At 39.0% G+C, this 26,179-nt stretch overlaps 1 protein-coding gene across 1 annotated transcript in view; it reads left to right on the top strand.

Annotated features, from left to right (window-relative positions):
• The first annotated feature begins 13,800 nt into the window (after positions 1–13,800).
• The window catches only part of LOC124606979 (splicing factor 3A subunit 3), a 75,835-nt gene continuing 63,456 nt past the window's right edge, over positions 13,801–26,179 (top strand). The window contains exon 1 of the mRNA XM_047139121.1: positions 13,801–14,011. Within this exon, the coding sequence (XP_046995077.1) occupies positions 13,916–14,011 (96 nt within the window). The 5' untranslated portion in view covers positions 13,801–13,915. The remainder of the gene's footprint in view (positions 14,012–26,179) is intronic.

Genomic DNA, 26,179 nt, shown 5'->3' with positions numbered 1-26,179 from the left:
TGGTGCCAGATTAGCGAAAGTGCCAGATTATGGAGAGTATTGAGAGAGCACAAGTTACTCTCTCACCTATTTTTTATATATGGAAAACTATTAAAGATTTTATTACAACCTTATGCGCCTTGAGCGAGACTCTAGAAAATTAACGGCCTGAGCAGATGTTGATGGGGCCTAGTAGGGCGCTGAAAGCATGAGGTATTTTTATGGTTCTTAGTTCGTAGAAATGGCATGTTGGAATTTGAAAGCATCCCTCAGTGAATCTTGCCGGACAGGCCCACAGCTGTACAGGGCAGACAGAGCAGCCCCTAGTTCAGATAGGTGTCTAGCAGGACAATGCCTCTATACCTGCATTGGCACCAGCTGAAGGCTGGGCTGGGGTCCATAGACTGAAGAGACGCATCTACACAGTGGAGTCATAGATCAGGCATTGTGTGCAGAGCCAAGTGTAACAAAAATTCACACGTTTTCGTGTTTTCCGATACTGAAGATATGCCTATGACTCACTTCCAATGGCTGCCTCGGTTGTATAAGAAACTCTGGTGTCTGAGAAACATTTATAAATAGAATCTTTATTACACCTTATAGCTAGGACTAACAAGCTCCAAGGCATGGGCGATTTAGATAAAGGTCTTTAAGATTGTATCTGTTCGCTTTTTGCTGAGGGAAGCAACACGACTTCAGAGAAAAACATCTTCTTCCTCTGGAAAAACTTAAAAAAACAGTAATTGGCGCTTTCTTTTTTTTCCAGAGACACATGTTTCTTAACTCTTGTGCTGGTTCGACATGAGTTTGTGCTGTCATGTAGCGCCTCTAAAGCCCTGTGATTGGTTCAAGACGGGGTGAAGGCGCTGTCATTCGTGCATTGTACAGAAAAAAGGAATTTTTTAACTGGTGAGGTGTGAGGCTCTTGTGTTCTGGACTTATGTCTGGAAGCATCTTCTGGTTGAAGCTCTGACATGTGTGGTTGGTGCTTGGGACCTGTCCTGAGACTGACTTCACTTGCAAGTAGTTAGACTGGAGAGCCTGTGGTGAAGTTCTTACTGTACTGACAGTGTGACTTCAAACGTCTCGGACTACTCATTTGCTGAAAGCACACTTATTCGTTTTTGGTTTACCAGTCTCAACGTTTGGTATCCTTGTGTGCTCTGTCATATAAGTGACCCAAATTGGTCGTTGGTACAACAACTGAACAGGTGTGTCACACACTGAAATCTACTGTGATTTCAGGGCTCTGGTAGAGAATGAATTGAGATCCGTCTGCCTGATCACTACACCGTGAGATTTCTGCATTTCTTTCTTGGCGGCGGTCGGTTCACAAGTGCTGGCTCCACGTCTCGCCACCACCGCACACTTCTTGCCAGCTTCAATTTACATCACCCCACAAAGCAATCAGGGTAATATACTGCTGCTCCAGCCTTGTCAGAGTGTACAGATCTCAATAGCCACTTGCTCTCATCTGCACCTATATAAACTTCAGTAGATTTGATCACTCAAAGTCTGCTCAGCGTCAGGTCAGTTCAGATTGCATTATCCACCTTTTAGGGCCAGAGTACTTCACTCACTTATGCCTCCCTGGATCCTTGTCCATTGTTCTCTTAACACAACCGTTTGTTGTTCACAGTATTCAATCAATAACTATAATTTTTGTCTGTTTTTATTTTAAAAAATAAATGTTGTTAATAAATTTTATTACATTCTCAATCATTACAAATAGTCTGCACGACAGGCTAACTTTCATTGTGGTATCCCATACCAGGATAACTTTCAGTGTCTTAAATTTAGTATAAACACATAGGGATGATATTTTATTAAACCCCATGGTACATTCATTTTCATGACAAACTTAGTCCTTGAATCAGTACATATACATTAGTATCACTCACTACAGAAGACTTCCCAAATTTTTAGTTTTCGAAATGACGATATGTGATGATACTATGTTGCATCACACAACAGCTTTAGAAGCATTATGTTGGTACTACTTGTTTATGATTGATGCATAATGTACTTCTGGAAGATGTCTGCAGCTTGAGCACCAGCAGTGTGAAATATCTTCATGTTCTCTCCTCCTTTGTACTCTTCTTCATCTCTTAACTTTCCTGTGCGCTTTTGATTATCTCTTCGCCTGTTAAAGTTTGATCATAAATTGATGCTCCTCAAGCATGTACCCTGTAGCAATGGCTTTCTTAGTTCAGCTTATGTCTAATTTCGAGTTTCTGCTTGAAATCTAGCATAAACTGTTTCCTTTTAGAAGCCATGATACCAAACTGTAAAGAAAGCCACAATTTCAAACACATATAGCATCGTTTAACATTATAGTTAACTAACTACATTTCTGCATGCGAGAATTCACTATTGTATGCGTCTTTGCTGCTTGAGCGACTAGAGGCTGAACATGGGCCGGATTACTGAGATGCCGTAGTACTGAGGGTTGGATTAGCAAGAGTTTAGTGTATTTCTTTCACCTCCGATTCTGAACAGAATCTACTCATTTGTTATCTTCTCAGTCCACCTAATTTTCAACATTCATCTGTAGCACCACATCTCAAATGCTTCGATTCTCTTCTGTTCTGATTTTCCTAAAGTCCGTGCTTTACTGCCATATAATGCTATGCTCCAAACGTACATTCTCAGAGATTTCTTCCTCAAATTAAGGCCTATGTTATATTCTAGTAGACTTCTCTTGGGCAGGAATGTCCTCTTTGCCAGTGCTATTTTGCTTTTGATGTCCTTCTCACTCCATCCATCGTTGGTTATTTTGCTGCCTAGGTAGTAGAATTCCTTAACTTCATCTACTTTGTGACAATCAATACTGATGTTAAGTTTCTCACTGTTCTCTTTGTCATCCTGAGTATACATTAACGGGAAATTCAAAGTGCTGCATTGTCATGAAGGCTGACTTGGAACAGTGGGACAGACTCTACGGCGTCAGAATCTGTGGCTTGGAATACGAGTGGCAGCCTAACTATGACATAAGAATCCAAGGTGGCTGACCTGGAATGTAGGACGCCGATCGAACATGCCGAGCAGCTCTATGGCATCACATTCCAGGTCAGACTTCTAATTACAACAGTGCAGAATTTCGGCATACGGTCCCAGACTTCAGATAGTGTGGCATACTGGCCCAAAGATGAAATACTGGCGCTTGCCCTTTGATGTCGTAATCCAGCTCAGAGCTGTTGGACTATTTATAGCAGTGCAGAATTCTGGTATACAGGTCCAGACTTGAGATACTGCGACAGGTTCTATGATGTCAGAATCCAGGTTCCGGAATACTGGCACTTCTATGCCTGAGACAAAGGCTGTTTTTGCAGATCTGGGTCCAGGTCTGGGTCTACATTTGTGTTTCAGCCTGCTATGGTGGTAGTATTTAAAAAACTTGTTCGCAAGTACTTCCAAGGTAACACTACAGACACCAAAACCAATACATTGGGCTGGTAGCTAAGAAATGTTACACTTGCGTTCATGGACGTTCTTAGGGCTCTGACGAACACAGTTCGTAAGAGTAAGAAATATAACAAACAAAATATAGCAAACTCTTAGAAACATGATCTTACCTCTTTCAGATGCAGTATAAAGCACTAGAAGAATTAATGCAGCACCTAAGACCTTGAGTCTGAGTATGGATGATGCAGCTATATTTGACTTTCTAGGAACAGTGCTGGATGGAAGACAAGAGTTGTTCCTATTGGCAATATCTTCATTAGAGACTTGTGTAGGGGAAGGTTGTGTGGATGTGTGGTGTTGTGTTTCGAGAATTTCGGCGTAAATTCTAGAACAACTCGGCCTTCTACCGTCTCGAACACACGATATTTTAGATCTGAGAGTGGGATGATAATAGCCTGCATTTGGCACGTCGTATGTTTGTGTGTGCAGGTTTGAAGTTTGTCGTGAGAAGACTGTAGGCACGACGGCCTAACGGCACCGACACGTACTTGTCGGTCGATCCGTGGAAGTCGTAGTGAAAGAGCAAGAAAGAACTATGGAACTTCTAAGTTATTCTGTGTTAACCGCATCAGTGATCATTGTTGTAAATAACACGAACATTTGAGATTCGGAATTCTGAAAAAACTCTTATCTTGGACTTGCTGGAGGCAAGACGTTTTTTACGATTTGTTTGTAATAGAGTTATGGTTGTTAAGCCAACTCTTTTCTAAAAAGTACTTAAATCTGTTTCTAATGTGAGACGATAAGAGTGACATACAAGAAGTCAAACGTTTATATGCGAAGGGTGAATTTTGTTCTCTATGGCCAGCTTGTGTGGCCGTGTGGTTCTAGGCGCTACAGTCTGGAACCGCGCAACCTCTACGGTAGCAGGTTCGAATCCTGCCTCGGGCATGGATGTGTGTGATGTCCTTAGGTTAGTTAGATTTAAGTAGTTCTAAGTTCTAGGGGACTGATGACCTCAGATGTTGAGTTTCATAGTGCTCAGAGCCATTTGAACCATTTGTTCTTTATGAAGCTCAGATATACCGATAGCTGTTGAAAAGTATTCTTCGAGTACCTAATTATTCCACAAGCAGAGAGAGAGAGAGAGTCTTAAAGGTTCCTGTAACAAGCGTCATTCTTTGGAGAAGAAGTTTATAGACATTCCAGAAACCGGCTATCCAGGGAAGAAGATCGGCTGTGTACACCAAGTAAGTCGACGTGTATAAGAGATGTGGCAAGTTTGCACATACACTTCACACACTCTTAGTCGTCCAAATCGTTAGAGTGGACGAGGATTTGCATCACTGTCCTCCTGAATACGATCGAATGTCATCACTATGACATATCAATCTCATTCTGTTAGAAATACGTAGGATCAAACGCACACATGACAAACTACTTGACAAAACCTTCAACATAACGTAAACTGAATAACAATCTCGTCAAAGTAGCGAAAAAGCGTTTGGGAGGAGAAAGTGTGACTTTATTCACAGTAAAATACCACGTTTTAAAGAATGGTGCATTTTATAAGCGCATACACAGCAGTTCAACCTTTTTTCATATTTACCACCTGTGACAAATGTCTTGAAAGTGAAGTACTTAAGGGGCTCCGGAACGCCCTATACTTGCAATGTTAAAATAACGCTTATAAATTACATCTTTCCTCACAAAGTATTTGAGGTAGGAAGTTGAACTTTTTACAGATTATTTATTGGAATATGGGCTACAACTTAACACAGGGATTTTACAAAATTTTAGTTCAGTTATTAAAGATGATTTTTTTTAATTGTAATGAAAATTCACAACATTTTTTTGCAATTTTTTATTTATATATTCAAAAATATACAGTTTTTTGGAAAAAGGCTGTGTTAAATTATGCATAAGGTACTGTGTAACATTTACTGAAAGTTTGAAACAAATATGTTTGGAAGATCATGTAATTAGTATGAGAAAATAAAAATTTTGGGAATCGAGCGACAAAGATTGGATTAACTTTTTAGTGCATTCCAGGTCCATAGGATGGATTATCTTCATCCTCTGCAAACTCCTCCTCCAGCTTCCTCTTGTTCCTTCTCCTGTTTACTCTTGCTTGTATTTCTAGACTCTTTACAGCCCTGTCTGCAGCCCGAAGGTGTTCCTTGTCTAAAGCAAGCATCGCTCGTTGTTGTGTTCGTAGATTTTGCTACCATTTTCTTCAGTTGCAGTTACTGCAACACTGTTCCAAAAGGTGGTCATGTATGAACACTTATCACATTTCAGTTGTATTTCACTAGCAAGTCCTACGTGCTTTATTATTGAGAGTTCCAGACCAACTTCACTACAATGAATACATCTTACACAGTTTGAAAAAATTCCTTTGAGAACCGACATACCAAATATTTCATTCACATCCGATTCGCCCATAAAACATTCATAGTTTTCACTCATTGAACCAAGCTTCTTCTGTGAAGTATTTTCTTTCCCACTTTGACTGCTATGGGCAGGTGTGCTTGAGAGGTTAGGTTCACTCACTTGGTTATCGTCTTTATTGTTTACAGTAATAGCACATACCTTTGGCTTTCCAACATTTCTCCTTTTCTTAAAAGCCTTCAGAGGATTTTTAATAACTTTACTTTTACTCATTATTATACTTCAACAAAACAGAGACTCAAGAAACAGAATTAATTACGAATATTTTCGAGATAACGACAGAGTAAATAAATATGAAACAATCGACAATCACACCAGCGATATATATTGAACCATCACAGGTTAGCCACAACACATACTTTATCTCACATCACTAAAATGTACCTGATGAACACGGACGTTAATAATAACACCATTTGACAGCAGTTTAACAGCGCCACAGTGGGTCACGCCCATGTAGAACACATTTCAAAAAAAATTTAAAAATAGTTTTAGTCTTCGGAATTGAATAAATTATATATCTATTAAAAGGTAATAGTCTGCAGATTCAGAAAACGCAAAAAAGTAAAAATTGAACTTTTCATGATTTTGAGCCTTTCCGGAGCCCCTTAAGTTATAAATACTTTTTAATAATGTCACTAAGACAGGATGTAATTAGATGAATGATGAACACTAACTTCACTTAACGAAGGTTTATTCAGCACTTGCACATACAAGAGTGCGGAGCGAACTGCCTACAGCCGGAACACATGCGGTATATATACAGTTATAGAACATTCCAGTACAATGATTCTTGATACTTGTGGATACTTCTAGAATGTTCTAGAACCGAATATAGAAATTGAAATTTTACAGTTTAGGTGAGCTTTGAACTCACGACCCTCCATACAACAGTCTAGTATCATAACTGCTACACCACAGTGACAGCGCTATTCTTGTTTTCCTGCGATATTGCACCCTCCTTAAGAGAACAGCGTCTCGGTGTTACGTCCTCCTAGTCTGGGAACGAGTCATAGGTCGTGCATACTCCGACTCCAGATGACTGATGTTCACCCTGGCGGTGATCTTTTTAGAATTTCTTTTGCCGCTATGCTCTTCATCACCTTTCCGCTTGTTGCCTGTCGCTGGAGCTTCGAATTTACCCTGGGTTACAGGATCCTTATAGGGCTTCATTCGAAGGACGTGGACCGTATCTCTGATCTTTCGTCGTCTTGTGTCGGGGTTGAAATCTTCAACTTCATAAGTAACATCAGACAACTGTCTTACAACCTTATAAGATACAAAGTAGCGCCTGAGGAGCTTCTCAGAGAGACCAATCTTCGGAACAGGAGTGAAGATCCAGACGAGGTCACCAGGCTGGTAGACACGGCGGTGGCTCGCGTCATACCTTCGGCGATCGTTTTCTTGAGCCTGCAGCGTGCGGAGTCGAGCTAACTGCCCAGCTTCCTCAGCTCTGCTTAACACCTGTCAGTCTTTTTACGTGTTCGTCAAATGTCTCTGAGAACACTATAATGTCATCTAAATAACAAAGACACATCGTCCACATCAGGTGACGTAGAAGATTATCCATCATCCGTTCAAAAGTTGCTGATGCATTACACAGACCAAACGGCATTACCTTAAACTCATACAGGCCCCCAGGGATGATGAATGCAGTTTTCTCACGATCAGCCTCAGCTACTTAGATTTGCCAGTATCCCGAGTACATGTCCATGGTTGAGAAAAACTTAGCCCCCTTCAAACAATCGAGTGTATCGTCAATTCGTGGAAGAGGGTAAACATCCTTTTTAGTTATCTTATTAAGCTTCCTGTAATCAACACAAAAGCGCCAACTGCCATCCTTCTCTGACCAGGGCCACTGGTGACGACCATGGGCTCTGTGAAGGCTGAATGATGTCATTCTCCATAATTTTCTCTACGTCGTCGCGATTTATTCGACCTTCTGTTGCTCACACACATTATGCTCTCTGGCTTATTGGTTGATGGTCCCCAGTGCTAATCTGGTGCTTCACCGTCGATTTGTCTAATTTGATCTTCACCTGTAGATTGAAGCATTCGGAGAACTCTTGAAGAATGGCAAGTAGCTTCTTCTGTTGTTCCCTAGTGAGATCTGGCGGTAGTCGAGATAGAAGATCTTGTCTCGTAGTGGTATGCTAATTTCGCCCACAGACTCGGCATGGGAGGTTTCTATGATCGTCAGCTGTTCTGCAATTAACGGCTCAGCATTTGCTACACACATGCGTCTTGGAACGATCTGCGCTTCTCGGAGACAGTTAACTATCCTCAATTCACCGAATTCGTTCTTAAACGGGATGACAGATGCTGGGATGACCAAGTTATTCTTCAGTGGTATGCTTCTCTTACATCCCACTACAAGATCCATGGGTTGCATGGTATGACACATGACAGTTATCTTCCTAGCGCTGACTGCAGGAATGACCACTTCATCCAGCACTCATAGTCTCCACACACTCGGATGCACATCTTCCTGTCCACAGTATCTCATCTTGTCTAGCATAATCTTCGAGCGACCACAATCTATAATTCCCTGAGAAGCTTTCAAAAAGTCCCATCCGAGAATGACGTCATGACTACACTCTTGTAAGACGACGAATTCTAAGGGCTGTGTATAGCCACTTATACCCACACAAATGACACATATTCCTGTGTGTTTTACATTTTTTCCATTAGCCACCTTCAGCAGAGATGTTTTGTTGTTGACAAATACGTTTTTCTGCAACTGGCGACGGTACTTCTCCGAAATGACTGAATATGATGCTCCAGAGTCCACAAGAGCTTGGGCTGGTCGACCATCCACGAGGATATCGACGTAGTTACCTATCTTTTTGTAGTGATCGACGACGGAGGATTTTTGTCTTCAGGGCCTCCCCCCCCCCCCCCCCCCTCCCCCAAGGAAGGTCGCACCTTTTAGTTTTCCAGGTTGTGGCGGCTAAGTAATGGGATGGAACTTCTAAACGGCGATGGAGAGCTTGATTGGCGTGTTGGGGAGCGTCCTCTCCAGCGGCTAGCTTGCGGCGACGGTGACCTACGTCGTCCTGCACCCACATCTTCTTGTTCATCTTCGTCGTCACGGAGCTGGCGTCGGCTAAGATTGGTCTGCTGTCTTCTGGCGCGAGCGTCATCAAATATCCGCCGCCTATATCGACAATAGCGCACCACATGTCCCGGTCGTCCACAGTGGAAACATACTGGTTGGTTATCCTGGGCCCTCTAGACATCAGTCTTCCTTGGTGCCCAAACAGGTTCCTCATGCGGCATTGTAGGAACGTAACTCTGCTTGGGTCTCGAATTTTTCACCGTTTTAAAGGAAAATGAAGGACGAGAGATTGGGTTCAATGTCTGTTTCACTTCCTCCTTTGTGACCTCTTGAAGCGTCTCGGTATTTTGCTCGCCGTGCAATCCAAGTGCCTTCTGAACTTCCTCTCTCACTATCTGACGAAGAACCTTGTGAAATCAGTTGCTTACTCCATCACCGACATCAATACTACGTTTGGAAGCCATCCAAACTTCTTGCGTGTACTTATTTTTTGATGCATTGTCTCGATATACCGGCACCATTTTATGAGCTCGTCTGCTGTCTAAACCTCCTTTTTTTCAGGAGTAGGGCTTGATACACGTCCTCAGCAGCACCCTTCATGAGATGTGCAACCTTATCTTCCTCCTCCATTCTAGGATCCTCTATTTTACACAGCTCCAAGACATCTTGAATGTAAAATGCTGTAGTTTCTTCTGGACGCTGTGCCCTGCACTTTAATTTATCTTCAGCCTTGCACTTCTTTTGTTGTGTGTCGCCGAAACACTTGTGCAGTCCGCGTGGAATACTTCCCAGTTTGTGAACTTCTCGTTGTTCTTATACCACTGCTTGGCAGTGCCCGCCAAGTAGAAAAATACGTTAGCCAAACCCATGGTGTCATCCCATTTGTTAAATTTGTCTATAGCTCATATACATTCAGCCGCTTGTTTGGATCTTAGCCATCTTCACCAGAGTACCCGGAAGGATGTCTCATGTGGAGGCACACAGCTGCTGTCATCGTAGCGTCCTGTTCTTTTCTGTCTCCGGTAGATTTCGATCTGTTAAATATGGCTCTAACTCGCGTTCTCGCCAATAAACGGCGGCTTTGTCGTGGCCTGATGGGAGCCACTGTGTCGTCTATAATGTGCGCATCTCAAGTTCCAATACCCAACGTCTCCACCAGAATAATGTCACGTAGAGAAGGTGTAATTAGATGAATGACGAACGCTAACTTCACTTAACGGACGTTTATTCAGCACTTGCACATACAAGAGCGCGGATCGAACTACCTCTGGCCAGACTACATACGGTATATATACAGTCACAGAACATTCCGTTACAATGATTCTGGATATTTGTGGATACTTCTAGAATGTCTTCGAACCAAATATAGAAGTTAAAATCTTACAGTTTGGCTGAGTTTTGAACTCACAACTCTCCATATAAGAGTCTAGTATCATAACCAATACACCAGAGTGGTTGTATGAGTGAGGGTTTTCTGCGACAATATGTTTGGTACCTTGTGGCCGCTGGAGGTCGCAGCAGGCGACTCTGCTGCGTCACTGGTGGCCTCATAGCAGTCAATGTGTCAAAAATTCTTACATTCTAGAAAAGTCATGTTTCTTTATGAAATTTGGCAGTACTAACAATAGGTGAGTGATGGCGTGAGTGGTCAAGGGCTTGTTTGACTGGCGGGAGGATAACATAAATGTTGAAAAATCTGAACTGACAGAACTTAAGGCAAGACGTCATACACCTCTCTATTTCTCTATAACATGCTTGGAAAACTCCAATATCCATCTATCAGCGTAGAAGCCAAGGATTTTCTTCAGCCCTCTATGTAACTGTTCCATAGAGATCGTTCAGAAGCAATTAGAGTTGCAGAGTGGCATTATTTAATCGCTGCATTCACGAATGTAACAGGAACTAACTTTTATGTATCATTCAGTAAAAAGTGTCCTTCTCCACACAATTAAAAATGATTTGTGGAGTAAAGAGGAAGATTTAGGTGTATCAGCTTATGAAGGAGCAGGAAATATAGATTTTTTTTAAATAACTGACTTTTTTACACATACAAGAAAGAGGAAAACCTCATGTAATTAATTTTTTAAAGGTTCAAATGGCTCTGAGCACTATGCGACTTAACTTCTGAGGTCATCAGTCGCCTAGAACTTAGAATTAATTAAACCTAACTAACTTAAGGACATCACACACATCCATGCCCGAGGCAGCATTCGAACCTGCGACCGTAGCGGTCGCTCGGCTCCAGACTGTAGTGCCTAGAACCGCACGGCCACTACGGTCGACCAATTAATTTTTCTGTTGTGGGTATTAGGCCATGGTCCACTGCATGTTTCTGTGATAACATTTCGTCTTCTAATGCTGGAGACACCATCAGAAGCTATAAGGAGTTTCAAAATTGAAGAAGCTCCACAAGACGAATTGTCTAAACTTGCAGAGCCACATCGACTTGTATTACGAAACTTAGAGAAGGGAATAGCTGGTGCCGTTTGCTTTATTTAGAGTGAAAGCCCACAGCGTGGGCCTACAAAACAACAGAAACAGTTTGTACTTAAAAGACACCTTTAACAGAAAATTGTCCTTCAAAAGCACAGAAACGACATTAACAGGAAAGGAGGACTGAAATGAGACAAGTTGTAGGAGTTACTGCAACAATGTCAACTTTTCTCCACTGCATGCTTCCTAAGACTTGTCGACACGACTCTGTGACCTTAGGTAGCGTTCTGATGACATCACGAGTCAATACATATAAATAATCAGGCTTGTTAAGTTTGTTGAAGTTTGAAACTGCTATCTCTAACGATATCTGCAGCAATAGGTGACGAAACATCAAGTACAGAAACACGTTTTTGATCACATCCTAATTCTCTTATAACTAGGGACAGAAAAAAGTCGTTAAATTTTTTGGACAAATTTGCTGTTACTTTTTCCCAATTTCGGTGTTATTTGTTGCCGACTTGGGTCATATTTTTTTCTATGTAGCTGCCAAATTCTTTTTGTCAATTTCTCCCTTTTTTGCATATTTGATGTTATTTTTTCCTTTGCTATGTTGTTTTTTCCAATTTTGGTATTATATTTTTCCTAATTCGATGCTTTTTTCCCTAAATTTGGTGTTAGTGTTTTGACTGCTTGATATGGTGTTACTTTTTTTACAGATTCAGTTCAACTTTTTTGCCAGATTCGGTGTTATGTTCTTCGGCAGATTTGGCTGTCTTTTTGTCAGATTGGGTCTTACTGTTTTGCCAGATTCGATGTTTTCCAAACTTGGGTGTGGTTTTTGCGAAATTCGGTGTTGTTGCCAATTTAATTGTTCTTGTTTGCCAATTTCAGTGTGTTTATTGCCAAATTAAGTGTGTTTATTGCCAAATTCGGTGTTTATTTGGCGATTTCGTTGCTGGTTTTGACAGTACATCATAGTTTGTTATGCGGGAAATGATTTGTCATTTGTCTTGGGGTAAAAAAAGACATAATGCTATTTCAGAATTCAATAACTGCCAGTTACTAGCGCTAATAATATCGTTCTCAGATTTAAAAAAAAAAATTTATGGGAAACGGACACATGTAACGAGATATCATAAAAATTGTTAATTTCGCGTTATTTCATAAAAAACCGCCACTTTCGTGCTATTTTTGGGGAAAATTTTGTGTCCCTACTTATAACAAATAAACACCTTGGTCACAAATACCAGTCACAAAAGCATGTATTGTATGATAATTTAAGTAAGACAAGGACATAGTACATGTAAACGTACATTGTGTATTGTGGAATATTTGTTATGTTCAGTATTGTAGGGACAAATAGCTGTTTCATGCATAGATGGAGCAGGGTAAAATAATCAAGATTTTGAGATTATATTATTTCCTTTCCCCAAATTATCTAAAATGAGAGATACTGCTTTTTAAGTTTATCTTAATTTTTCCACCTTTCGACTCAAGTTGGAAGAGTGCAGATGGGTAATGGTGTGATGAAGTGTGTTCATAAGGGAGGAGTGGAGGGGAAGACACTTGCTGTGAAAGATAAAACATAGGTGACATTATGTTGAGCTGGAGATGGGATGGGTTTGAGAAGTATGATAGTGAAAGTTGAGGTGTTTGATTTCAAATTTCCTGATCTGAACCTCATGGAACAAATCTGAGACGGTAATGGATGCCAGCTCCAACCCACAAAACGACTTACCTCAAAATTATAGGAATTACGTGAGCTGCACGTAGATATCTGAAGCTATGTACTTACGGAAACCAAACGAAGATATGTTAAATCCGTGCCACGCCCAATCACCGAATCCTGAAGCTAGACCGACGTGCTATTGAGCGGGTTGTCATAATTTTATGGACCATCAGTGTAATCACCATTGAATTTACGCTCGTCTTTTTTTTAGTGGCTCATGAAGGTCTAAATGCCAATTTGATGGATTAAGCGTTATTTAACGGCTGAATCAATGTGTGATATTCTATTTTTGTTAACTTTCATGAAGCACAAAAACTCAAAATTGTTACACTATAACGAATGAATCTCCGTGTTCGGCAGTGTAATTCAGACATTCGTGTTATTTATTTGCACAAGATACAGTTTTGCACTCAGTATTCGCAAGTTCTATTCTTCAAATTTAGTCATAACAGCTGCAACCCAAACTAGACTGTCGTAGTACTATCCAATCGTATACGATGGCGAACATGCACGAACGATGAACACCATATTGAGAAACACCGCTGATAGAATTTCATCTGCCACTGGAAACAGTAGTTCACGCTACTTGCAGTGGCGTTACTTCAGTTACATGTAAAGACGCATCCTATTCCACTGTAACAAGTAGAGACGCTACTTAGATAGTCGATTACTGAGATCTTTAGACCTTTGGTTTAAAGGTGGCTTATTTTCTAACATCGTTGGGTTGTAAGGTGTAATTAAGGGTCTTTGGTTTTGTAACTTCAGGACTTCAGGTTGTTGATGTTGTCAACCCAGTTGAGTTTAATGGACTAGAGCGTTGTTATAATTGATGCTTTAAGTTTCTGCAGTTGATAAATATGGAAACTATTCTTGAACAACAAAGGAGATACCATGAAGAACGAGAACGATTGATGGACGCAATGGTCAAAGAAATGTTGCATAAGAAGTCCGCCGTGAGTTTTATGCTTGTTATTTGTATATTTAGTTTTTGAAACGGCCTTAGACTGACACAGCATTTAAAGAAATCGTACTTTGTGCTGTGAAATCGAAGATAAGGTTTAATAGTATCCTTCTTGTTAAATATATTTTCCGTTGCATTTGGTCTATATAAACCCGAATTAATAATTTTCGAAGCAGAAAAATTGTGGGTTAGTTAACGGGGAATGTTCTATAAGAGATAAAAATAGTCGATTTAAATGGATGCAGAAGTGACTAATTTCTTCACCTAAAGAGAGCGTGGAGTTTATGCTTGTATGTGCTAGCAGTAGGCAGCAACACAAATACAGTTGGTGCGCTGTAGTTCTTTCCATCCACCTTCATATGGAGACGAATAGTAGTATTCCACCTCCTTGATTTTATTTTAATTTACATTTTCCGTTTCATTTACACGTTTGTTGTAAAGAATGGTAAAATGCTCTTACACAAATATCGAGATACGGCGCTCAACTCCTTGTTTACACCCCTGTCTACTGTTCCTGTCGTTGCTTTAGGCCACCCACACACGTATCTGCTGTTCAGTGTTTCCTCTGTGCAGTGAGTGGTTGTCTTTTCTTATGGGATTGTTTGTATTCAACTCACAGTTTTGGTTCATCCTATTAATTTACGAACCAACAGAGATTTAAGCATTGGAGCTGTTTTCGAATCATTTGAGAGTGAACAGGAAGTGTGTCTAAAGAAATAACATTTATGGTAGGATATGGTTGCTGATGCTATACATTTAATGACTGAAATTAAAGAGTCAAGTGAGGCTACGTCAGTAAAAGATTTAACATGCCAATAAGTAAAAGCATTGGGAATTCTACATTTGCATAAACACTCCGCAAGCCACTGTACAGTGTGTGGTGGAGCATACTCTGCCATCAGATGCGACTTATTTTTTCTCTAGGCCTATTTCAGAGATTGAGTGAATATGTAAATCATTATTTATTTGATTAAATAAAGAGCATCAAAAAGAGGGTGTTGTTGGTGAATTATATATTCACTATGCATGACGGTGTGGGAGTGGGATAGGTAGTTTCTATATATACTGATCACTTCAAGTTAAATCCCACAGGAAAATAGTGTTAATTGTTCCTTAAAGAAATAGCTGTCAATAACTTTGTAGGTCTTACACAATTAGATTCTTCATATTCGTTTTGTCATATCGCATTGGGCATAATCCGCATCACTTCAGGGGGGGGGGGGGTTACCTTCATAGTCTTTGATGTTATTGAATTTAGCATATGTTAAAATTCAGGAGTAGGTAAGAAACACTTATTATTTTGTTTTCTCCAAAAAAATTCCTGCTCAGAGATACAGGCCTTGATAGATATCACTGTGAACACCATTTTGAAAATGTGAATTTCAGAAGAATCTTTAAAATGCTGTATCTTTGTAAAAGTTCTAGAAATTTTATTAGAGACTTCTTTATTTGAAAGATAATTGCTTGATGATTACAGCATTATACTCCGTTTGGACATATGTGTCAAAGTTCTTTTGAATTTTTTTTGTAATTCACAGAAAAAATGCCAATCCAGAAAAGTAAGATTATTTTCTGTTGATTATTACTGTGTAGTAATTCACAGAAATAAATGCCAATCCAGAAAAGTTAGATTTTTTTTCTGTTGATTAGTACCGTGTAGTACTATATTGTCTGTAAAGGAGAGCTTCCACTTTTAAGTTTGACAGGTTTTATTTTAAAAAATCATTTTTTTAACTTTCAGTGGTAATATATGTCTTCACAGAAGTTGTTTCTTACTATTGTCTTGCAGATTCTTGTCAGATTCTTTGTTGTGGTTGTTCATTGCAGGTTTCTGTATTGTAGTTGTTCAGTGCTAATTTGTTTATTGAAGAGGCTGCTAAGAAATCTGAGACCATCCAGTGAGTTGTGTGTTTTAATGAGGAATTTGCCAGTTGGCATAGTTGCAGTGTGTTTTGTGAAGTGTCTGTTTGATATGTGTTCTGTTTGGGGGCCACAGGAGAGTGAAGTGTGCTGACTATTTGCATATCCATAAAAGAGTGATATATAAGACAAACAGAAAAACAGACTCTGTTAAGATTGGGAATAAGTGTTCTCATTTGAAGACCTTGTTTCAAAGTGAAGATGTTTCCAGTGACGACTTTTTGTGTTCTAAACGTTTTGACAGAATAACAACGATGATAGTATCTGAACAAGGTGAAGCCTCCCATGGTGCAGATTTTGCATCATCTAAGGAGAAATAAATACTGTGAATTAGTCAACTACAGAAATAGGTGTTAGTGCTGTTAAGAAACTGTGGCAAGTGAAATCGAGTCACAAGCTCTATGCATCAAGAAAGCACAGAGAAATTACTAACTCTATGGATGAATACACTACAGAAAAACTGACCACAATCTTCAAAGTAGAAATTCCATCTTCAGAAGAAAATGAACAAAAGCACTCTTGCACCTCTTGCCAGGAATTTTTCACAAATATCAATTCAGCTGTTGAATATCATGCATCCTACAGTGAACTCAGTGATGTCTCGGTAGTATGCCTAGCAGAGCACTGGCTCTGCATTGCAAACTTCAAATTGTGCGAACACTACTCCAGATCAAATGCTGGACATGGTGGGGTTGCCATCTTCATCAAACAACACATTGAATATAGCCCACTTCCTACCCTAAAGGAAATAGGAACAGACAAGATCTTTGGGGTCGACAGAAGCGTCCGATCCCAAGCGTCGGCTTTGACCCGTGACGTAAGGGTGTTGTGTGTGACGTCATGACGGCGCGGTTTGTGAGTGTGGCGTGTTTGTAGATGTCGTCGAGTTGTGGTTTGTTGTGCTCTCTGGTGGTATGTTCAGGGTTTTCGTTTGTGTGGTGTAATGGGTTCAGTTTGCTTTTGCCCATTATCAAGAATTGTTGGAGTGTCGGCTGTTTTTGTAGTGGAATTCGTTTCAGTGGGCTAACGATTTTGAGTGAAGGTTAATTTAGTGTTGTTCACTGTACGTCATGCGGTAATTTTAGTAAAATTAATCGGCTGTTGTTTTTGTTCAGGAATGGATATGACGGATAAAACTAACACTGCGCAGGTCAAGGGAAGTGTTCGATCCCAATGTGTGGCTGTGTATATTGGTATTGGGAGATGTTTTTGAGCTATATAAGCCAAGGGAAGTGTTTGATTCTAATTTATGGGATCGGAAGCTGCTGTTGAGCTATATAGATCAAGGGAAGTATCCAATTCCAGATGATATTGTGTTTAGTGGTATTTGGGGAGTTTTGTGATGTCGGTGTATTTTCGTCATTTTGTGTGGTTTTGTGCGTGGGAGGGTGTCTAAATTTGTGTATATTTAGTTTGCCCCCACCCAAAAACACCCCATTTCCCGCGTTTGTCCCGTTAGTGTCGTTAGGCTGTTTGTGGAAAGTGTTTGTGTTTGTTTTTCGATGTATTTTCGTCCTCATAATGTGTGCGTACCTACTTTATATGCGCCATATTGGAATCGTGGTTTATGGTCGTTTCCACCATATTTGTGACGTCATGGGTCAAAGCAGACGGGCGGGATCGGACGCTTCCGTATTTCCCATCTTTGAATGTGCAGCCATAAAGCTTACAGATATAATCTAATTGTAGCTACAATTTACCGTCCCCCCTTCCAGTGGTCTTAATGATTTTCTGTTACAAATGGACTTGTTTCTATCCAAAATAAGTCAGTGGAAACAGGATGTGATTATATGTGGTGACTTTAATATAGACTTTCTCACCCACAGCAGAAACAGGGAAACATTGATTAACATTGCAAAAACTTATAATCTGCATGCCCTTGTAAACGAGCCCACTAGAATAACACCCACATCCAAGACAGCTCTAGATCAAATTTTTGCAAATAGAAATAAACTTACCCCAACTCTAGATGTAGGATTCAGCGACCACCAAGCTGTCATTCTAAAGGTCAATGTTAGCAAAGATACCTCAAACCCAGTCCCACCTAAAACTTTACGAAGGTTTTTCACCCAAGAGAACTTGAACAAGATAAAATACCCACCTTAGCAAAGAAAAGTGAACAGAGATGTACACAGCCAATGATGTCAACATGAAATTCAACATATTTCTTGGCAAAATGATCGACCACTTTGAAGAGGCCTTTCCACAAAACCCAGTAAGAATAACTAAGAATAAAAATAGAAACAAGAGTTGGATTACACCAGCTATAAAAATCTCTTGCAAACATAAAAGAATACTCCACATGTTATGTAAACAAAGTGGTGACTCCCCCCAACTAACATAATAGTATAAAAACTGCACATGTATCCTAAGAAGAGTGATAAGACAAGCAAAAAGGACACAGAATGATGAGTACACTGACAAATCCAGCAATAAAGTAAAAGCAATGTGGAATATCATAAAAAGGGAAAGAGGGGAAATGAAAGCTTCACACACGAACATAGAAATCAAACTCAACAATGAATCTATATCTAATCCCAAAGTTGTGGTGAACTCTTTCAACAATTTCTTTACGAGCATAGCTGAAAAATTGGTCCATAATAATCCTAACACAAATTACCAACCAGCAAACCAAAAATATCACACATGTGCAGAGTCAATTTTCATTACCAAAGTCACTGAAAATGATGTTGCAAAAGCCCCCAGAGAGTTAAAAAATTCATATTCAGCTGGAATTGATAGTATCCCAACAGCTGTAATCAAAAATTGTGAACACACAATTGCAGAACCATTAATTCACCTCTGTGACTGTTCTTTCCAGGCAGGTATCTTCCCTGAAGCTCTGAAACTTTCTAAAGTAATTCCTGTCTTCAAAAAAGGTGATATTAAAGATATGAATAACTACAGGCCTATCTCAATCTCATCCTGCTTTTCTAAAGTTTTTGAAAAAATAATGTACAAAAAAATGATGGACTTCATTGAAAAAAAAGATTTACTAAGTTTAACTCAACATGGGTTCAGAAGCAACAAATCTACTGAAACTGCAGTATATGATTGCATAAATATGCTATTAGAACTGTTAGATAGAAAACAACCCATTACAGGCATATTTCTGGATCTGTCAAAGGCTTTTGACACTGTTGACCACAAAATATTACTGGAAAAATTAGAACACTATGGTATCAGAGGAACTGCAAAGAACTGGATTGCTACATTCCTAACCAATCGGATCCAGAGTGTCAGCATGAAATATACTAATAGACAAAGCAACTCAATAACCGAAATACTATCAAGTAATAAAACTGTAAAGCAAGGTGTTCCACAGGGCTCAGTATTGGGACCCCCTACTTTTCCTCCTGTATATTAATGACTTGAGCATGAATGTTGATGCACACAAAACAATAATATTTTCTGATGACATAACTGTACTCCTCAAAGGGGAGAATACAGAGGCTGTGCAAAAAGCTGTGAACTTGGCCACTGAACAATTCAGCAACTGGGCTAAAATCAACAGATTAACTATCAAAACCAAAAATACAGCTTCCATGAACTTTCACACAACACAAAATGCAAATTCCTCTCAGCCATTTGTCACTGTACATAACCAGTCGAGATACTGTTTTCAAATTCCTGGATCTGTGGGTTCAAGATAACCTGAAATGGAATACACTTACAGGAAAGGTAAATGCCAGTATTTGTACTGGCTGTTATGCATTGAGTGTACTGAAAACATGTATTAGCCTGAAAACATTAACCAATGCGTACTATGCTTACATACAAGCCCACCTAAAATATGGTGTAATATTCTGGGGAAATTCTCCAACTGCTCTGATCACATTCAGATTCCAGAAGAGAGCATTGAGGATTATTACCCAGAGACTCCTGCAAACACATCTTCAGAAAGTTGGAAATCCTTACACTGCCTTGCCTGTACATTCTTGAGACTCTAAAATTTTTCAGAAACCACTGACCCCAGAGTCGTAAAAAATAATGAAATACATGAACACAACACCAGGAAAAATGGAAACCTGCATGTTATACGTACAAACATTCAACTGTGTGGAAAGGGAGCTTTCCACATGGGCCCCCAATTGTTCAACAATCTTCCCACTAGTATTAAGTCCATCGAAGACAACATAAAATTTAGCAAAGCTGTGAAGTCGTATTTGTTGTGTCAATGTTTTTACTCTGTAAATGATACTTAGAACAGTAATCTTGCTGTTTGTGTTAAATTGAAAACATTGAGCAATATAATACATTAGGATGCTATAGGCCTATGTTAATATATGTTAACAATGTTAAATGATATTTTCCGACATCTGAAACACACTGTGTGCCATCAGATCACATGGAATAAATAAATAAATAAATAAAAGGTGCAAGTTTTAATTATTATTCCAGAGGCATTTTCAGAGAAAACAATTTTGAACTATGTTTCATCAGTATCAAAGTGCATGGTAGACATATCAAGAAATGTGAGGTCTGTAAAAGGAGTCTTTGGAAGACCAGATTTCTCTTGTCATCATCCTGTAGAGGCAGCTCAAATTCAAATAGTGCAGTCATTTTATCTGGAAGATAAATAGGATTGTTCTCACCAGAGTGCCAAGGAAAACGGCACTATAAGTGTACCAGCTGAAAGTCATAAAGTTGTTAAAGTGAAGAGGTACATGACTCGCAGTATTAAAGAAACTTTTGCAATTTATAAGACCAGCTCTACAACTTCACGTATTGGAAGATCAAAATTTTAGGCACTACGACCTAAGTGGGTAGTTCCACACCTACCTAGAGAGGTCTGTTTATGTGTGTACTGCGCGAATTTTGAACTTTGTGCGGTAACTTTGAAGAACTTAGTGGAGCACATGATATATCAAACCTTGGTTGGGCATGTGAAGTCAATAGTAGTTTGTGACGTAAAGCGAGAGACTTGTTTGTTTCAAGAATGTGGTGACTGCCCTGGAAAGGAAGGACTGTCTTTACATACTCTTGGCCTGGAAGGTGTAGCGGATAACTTGGCAGAAATTACATATGCAATATGGGAGTGAAGTAAACTAAATAAGAAAACTGTTGCCTTTGACAGGTTTGTTGATCGACTATGTAAATGGTCAGTGAAAGCAGTAAATCACTAGCTTCTGAAGATATTGCAACAACACATTGCAGAAGTGAAATGGTGTGTACAGGCTGAAGAAGTATGCTTAGTTCTTCACTGTGATTTTCTGAGAACTTGTCTGTAATTCTCCCACAAGAAGTACAAGGGCATCATTGGAGTGATGACCAGGTTTCAGTTTTTACTGGAGTGACATATTTTCAAAACAAGACCACAAGTGTTGCAGTTATAAGTGATGACACAGGACATGACTCAGCACATGCTTTACTAGCAATGCACAAAATTCTTCCACTACAAACAGAGGCAGAGAAGGACATCATCATTTCTGATGGTGCTCCTAGTCATTTTAAAATCGTTACCAGCTGTTTGAATTAAGTTGCTTGTGCCAACTGACTGGGTATACAGTGCTACTGGTCATGGGAAGGGGCCTTGTGATGGTATAGGAGGCCTGCTGAAGCACCATGCTACAAAACATAATCTTTTCAGACCAAATACAGCAGTGGTTCAGAACACTGAGGATTTTACGAGAGTCGTGAAAATTTACACATCCACAGCCTCTTTCTTTTGTCCAAAGAGGAAATCAAAGAATTCCATTAGCAGAAAAAAGAAGAATGGTCCAAACAAACTACTGATGTGAAAGGAATTCAGGAGACACATTTTTGGACTCAAAGTGATGGGCGAACTGATATTGCACACACTTTAAAGAGCAAGAAAGAAGAAATTTCGTTCGTTCGGCCAACACCTCAGAAACAGCAGGGTAATACTCAGCTTCACAACCTGGGAACGGGGGTGTGTGTGTGTGTGGCTGATGGATTGCAGAGATTGTAGACACCATTTTGTGTTAAAACGAAATTGTAGTGAACTTTATGTACCACATGGCCAGTCGTTGGATATGGGTATCCAGCTGAAGTGCTCACTTCCTGTTCACAATGTTTAGAAGATTGTAAGTGCTCCAGTTCCTATTGGTTCAACAGGAAGGCATCATTCTGTATCAAAGGAAGATGCTGAAGCAGTGGAACACATTTTTAGTTCATTGACTGGCTAATTTCAGTACAAAACAGTGCACAGAAGTTGTATAAATTGAAACCTTTAAGTCTTTGGACCTTTCCCATATTTTTGGAACCATTTAAAATGCTTGAAAAATGAATCTTTTTCTCCTCTTTCAAAACTAAAATTGTGTTAAATAAGCATAGGTTTTGATTTTTATGATCCTGTTATGTGATAATGAAACAGGTTATATGTATGGCAAACATTTCAATTGTTTATAAAACCTGTTCAACCTAAAAGTGGAAGCTCTCCTTCTCAGGGAATGTGGAACTATGTGGTACAAACCAACAGAAAAAAAAATCAAAGTTTTATGGATTGAAAATTTTGAAGAAAAAAAAATCCATAAATTATAAAAAAAGTTCAGAACACTATAGTAAAAGAACTTTGACAGATAAGTCCAAGTGGAGGATTTCTTTGTAATCATAAAGCAATTACCTTTCAAATAATAATAATAATAATAATAATCCCGTGGAGGCCCGGGAAAAGAATAGGCCTCCGGTATGTTCTGCCAGTCGTAAAAGGCGACAAAAAGAACAAACCACTAATAGGGCTAACGCCCCTTTTAGTGTGATTACTTGGTTCAGGACAGAACTAAAGAAGCCTCGGACAAGCGCCGTCATGGTCGGGGACGACGCTTGAACCCCTTGCCCGCTCACAATGGTAACGACACTGCTAGCCAACTGGAAAATGATTTAAATCCAAATAGAGCTGTTTTGCAGGATATGCTTCCTGCAACCACCCTAGAAGGAAAACAGACAGAGGATGAGATGGTCAGATGAAGTTAATCGACACCTCATGTTCTGTTATTACCAGGCAACAAACCTAGGAACCAACACAACTGGATACAGATCACAAGTATACACAACATTTATTACCAGATACCCGGAATTAAAATTTTTAACAGAACAACGACTAGCTGATCAGATCCGTGTAATAATAAAAAATAACAGGATACCCCAGTCAGAATTAGAAAACATCAAACAACAAGTACAACAAATACTGGAACAAAATAATGTGCAATCAGAAGAAGAAGAAAATACAGTAATGGACTCAAACATCCCAGAGCAAACAAACAAAGACCAACACGCATCAATTAAACAATCAGAGGAAAACGAAATCTTAAGACAGCCACCAGAACAAGCACAAATAGAACACGAAGAGACACACGTGTTAGATATAGAAGAGAAATTTCAGCTAACAATATAGAATACAAAGACACAAATACAGACATCAGACCATTCTTGCATAGACCGCCAAATAACCCACAAGTCGAAACAACAATAAAAACTATCAACACAATCATACACAACAAAATAAATGAAACTACAACTACTGGTTTATATAGGAGCACTCACAACACTAAATATACACACTAGGCAGAGATCAGAACAAACCAACACACAGAAGAAACCCACAAAACCAGCATGGCAACACAGGCTACAGATCAGAATAGAAAAGCTGAGAAAAGACATCGGACAGCTAACACAATTTATAAGAAATGAAATATCAGACAAAAAACGAAAAAGGTTAGGTAAAATCTCACAAGAAGCAGCAATAGAGCAATTAGATGAAAAGAAGCAGAAATTACAAGCATTGGCCAAACAACTTAGAAGATACAAAAAAAGTGAAAATATAAGGAAACAAAACCAAACATTCAACACAAACCAAAAGAGATTTTACCAAACAATAGATAACACACACATTAAAATAGACAATCCACCAAACATAACAGACATGGAACACTTCTGGAGCAACATATGGTCAAACCTGGTACAACATAACAGGCATGCGCGGTGGATACAAGCAGAAACACACACACACGAGATGATACCACAAATGCCTGAAGTGATAATTTTGCAACATGAAGTCACCCGAGCAATTAATTCTACACACAATTGGAAAGCCCCTGGAAATGATAAAATAGCAAATTACTGGCTAAAGAAATTCACCTCTACACATTCACAGCTAACTAAATTATTTAACAGTTACATTGCAGACCCATACACATTCCCTGATACACTTACACATGGAATAACTTATCTGAAACCTAAAGATCAAGCAGACACAGCAAACCCAGCTAAATATCGCCCCATAACATGCCTACCAACAATATACAAAATATTAACTTCAGTCATTACACAGAAATTAATGACACATACAACACAGAACAAAATTATAAATGAAGAACAAAAAGGCTGCTGCAAAGGAGCACGAGGATGTAAGGAGCAACTGATAATAGATACAGAGGTGACATATCAAGCTAAAACTAAACAAAGGTCACTACACTACGCATACATTGATTACCAAAAAGCCTTTGATAGTGTACCCCATTCATGGTTACTACAGATATTGGAAATATACAAAGTAGATCCTAAGTTGATACAGTTTCTAAACATAGTAATGAAAAACTGGAAAACCACACTTAATATTCAAACAAATTCAGATAACATCACATCACAGCCAATACAGATTAAGCGTGGAATATACCAAGGAGACTCATTAAGTCCTTTCTGGTTCTGTCTTGCTCTGAACCCACTATCCAACATGTTAAATAATACAAATTATGGATACAATATTACTGGAACATACCCACACAAAATCACACATTTGCTATACATGGATGATCTAACACTACTGGCAGCAACCAATCAACAACTCAACCAATTACTAAAGATAACAGAAGTATTCAGCAATGATATAAATATGGCTTTTGGAACAGACAAATGTAAGAAAAATAGCATAGTCAAGGGAAAACACACTAAACAAGAAGATTACATATTGAATAACCACAGTGACTCCATAGAAGCGATGGAAAAAACAGATGCCTATAAATATCTAGGATACAGACAAAAAATAGGAATAGATAATACAAATATTAAAGAAGAACTAAAAGAAAAATATAGACAAAGGCTAACAAAAATACTGAAAACAGAATTGACAGCAAGAAACAAGACAAAAGCTATAAATACTTATGCTATACCAATATTGACCTACTCATTTGGAGTAGTGAAATGGAGTAACACAGACCTAGAAGCACTCAATACACTTACACGTTCACAATGCCACAAATATAGAATACATCACATACATTCAGCAACAGAAAGATTCACATTAAGCAGAAAGGAAGGGGATTCATCGACATAAAAAACCTACATTATGGACAGGTAGACAGTTTAAGAAAACTCTTTCTAGAACGAGCAGAAACTAGCAAAATACACAAAGCAATCACTCATATAAATACATCGGCTACACCACTGCAATTTCATAACCACCTTTACAACCCTTTAGATCACGTAACGTCAACAGATACGAAGAAAGTAAATTGGAAAAAGAAAACACTACATGGCAAGCACCCGTATCATCTAACACAGCCACACATCGATCAAGATGCATCCAACACATGGCTAAGAAAAGGCAATATATACAGTGAGACGGAAGGATTCATGATTGCAATACAGGATCAAACAGTAAACACCAGATATTACAGCAAGCATATTATTAAAGTTCCCAATACCACAACAGATAAATGCAGACTTTGCAAACAACAAATAGAAACAGTAGATCACATCACAAGTGGATGTACAATACTAGCAAATACAGAATACCCCAGAAGACATGACAATGTAGCAAAAATAATACATCAACAGCTTGCCTTACAACATAAACTTATAAAACAACACGTTCCCACATACAAGTATGCACCACAAAATGTACTGGAGAATGATGAATACAAATTATACTGGAACAGAACCATTACAACAGATAAAACAACACCACATAACAAACCTGACATCATACTCACCAATAAAAAGAAGAAATTAACACAACTAATCGAAATATCCATACCCAATACAACAAATATACAAAAGAAAACAGGAGAAAAAATTGAAAAACACATCCAACTGGCTGAGGAAGTCAAGGACATGTGGCATCAGAATAAAGTTGACATCATACCAATTATACTATCAACTACAGGAGTCATACCACACAATATCCACCATTACATCAATACACTACAGCTACATCCAAACTTATATATACAATTACAGAAATCCGTAATTATTGATACATGTTCAATTACCCGAAAGT

The sequence above is a fragment of the Schistocerca americana genome, chromosome 1 (genome assembly GCF_021461395.2).
Source record: "Schistocerca americana isolate TAMUIC-IGC-003095 chromosome 1, iqSchAmer2.1, whole genome shotgun sequence".
Lineage (NCBI taxonomy): Eukaryota > Metazoa > Arthropoda > Insecta > Orthoptera > Acrididae > Schistocerca > Schistocerca americana.
Note: the sequence above shows the minus strand (reverse complement) of the source record. Positions and strands in the feature narration are given on the sequence as shown.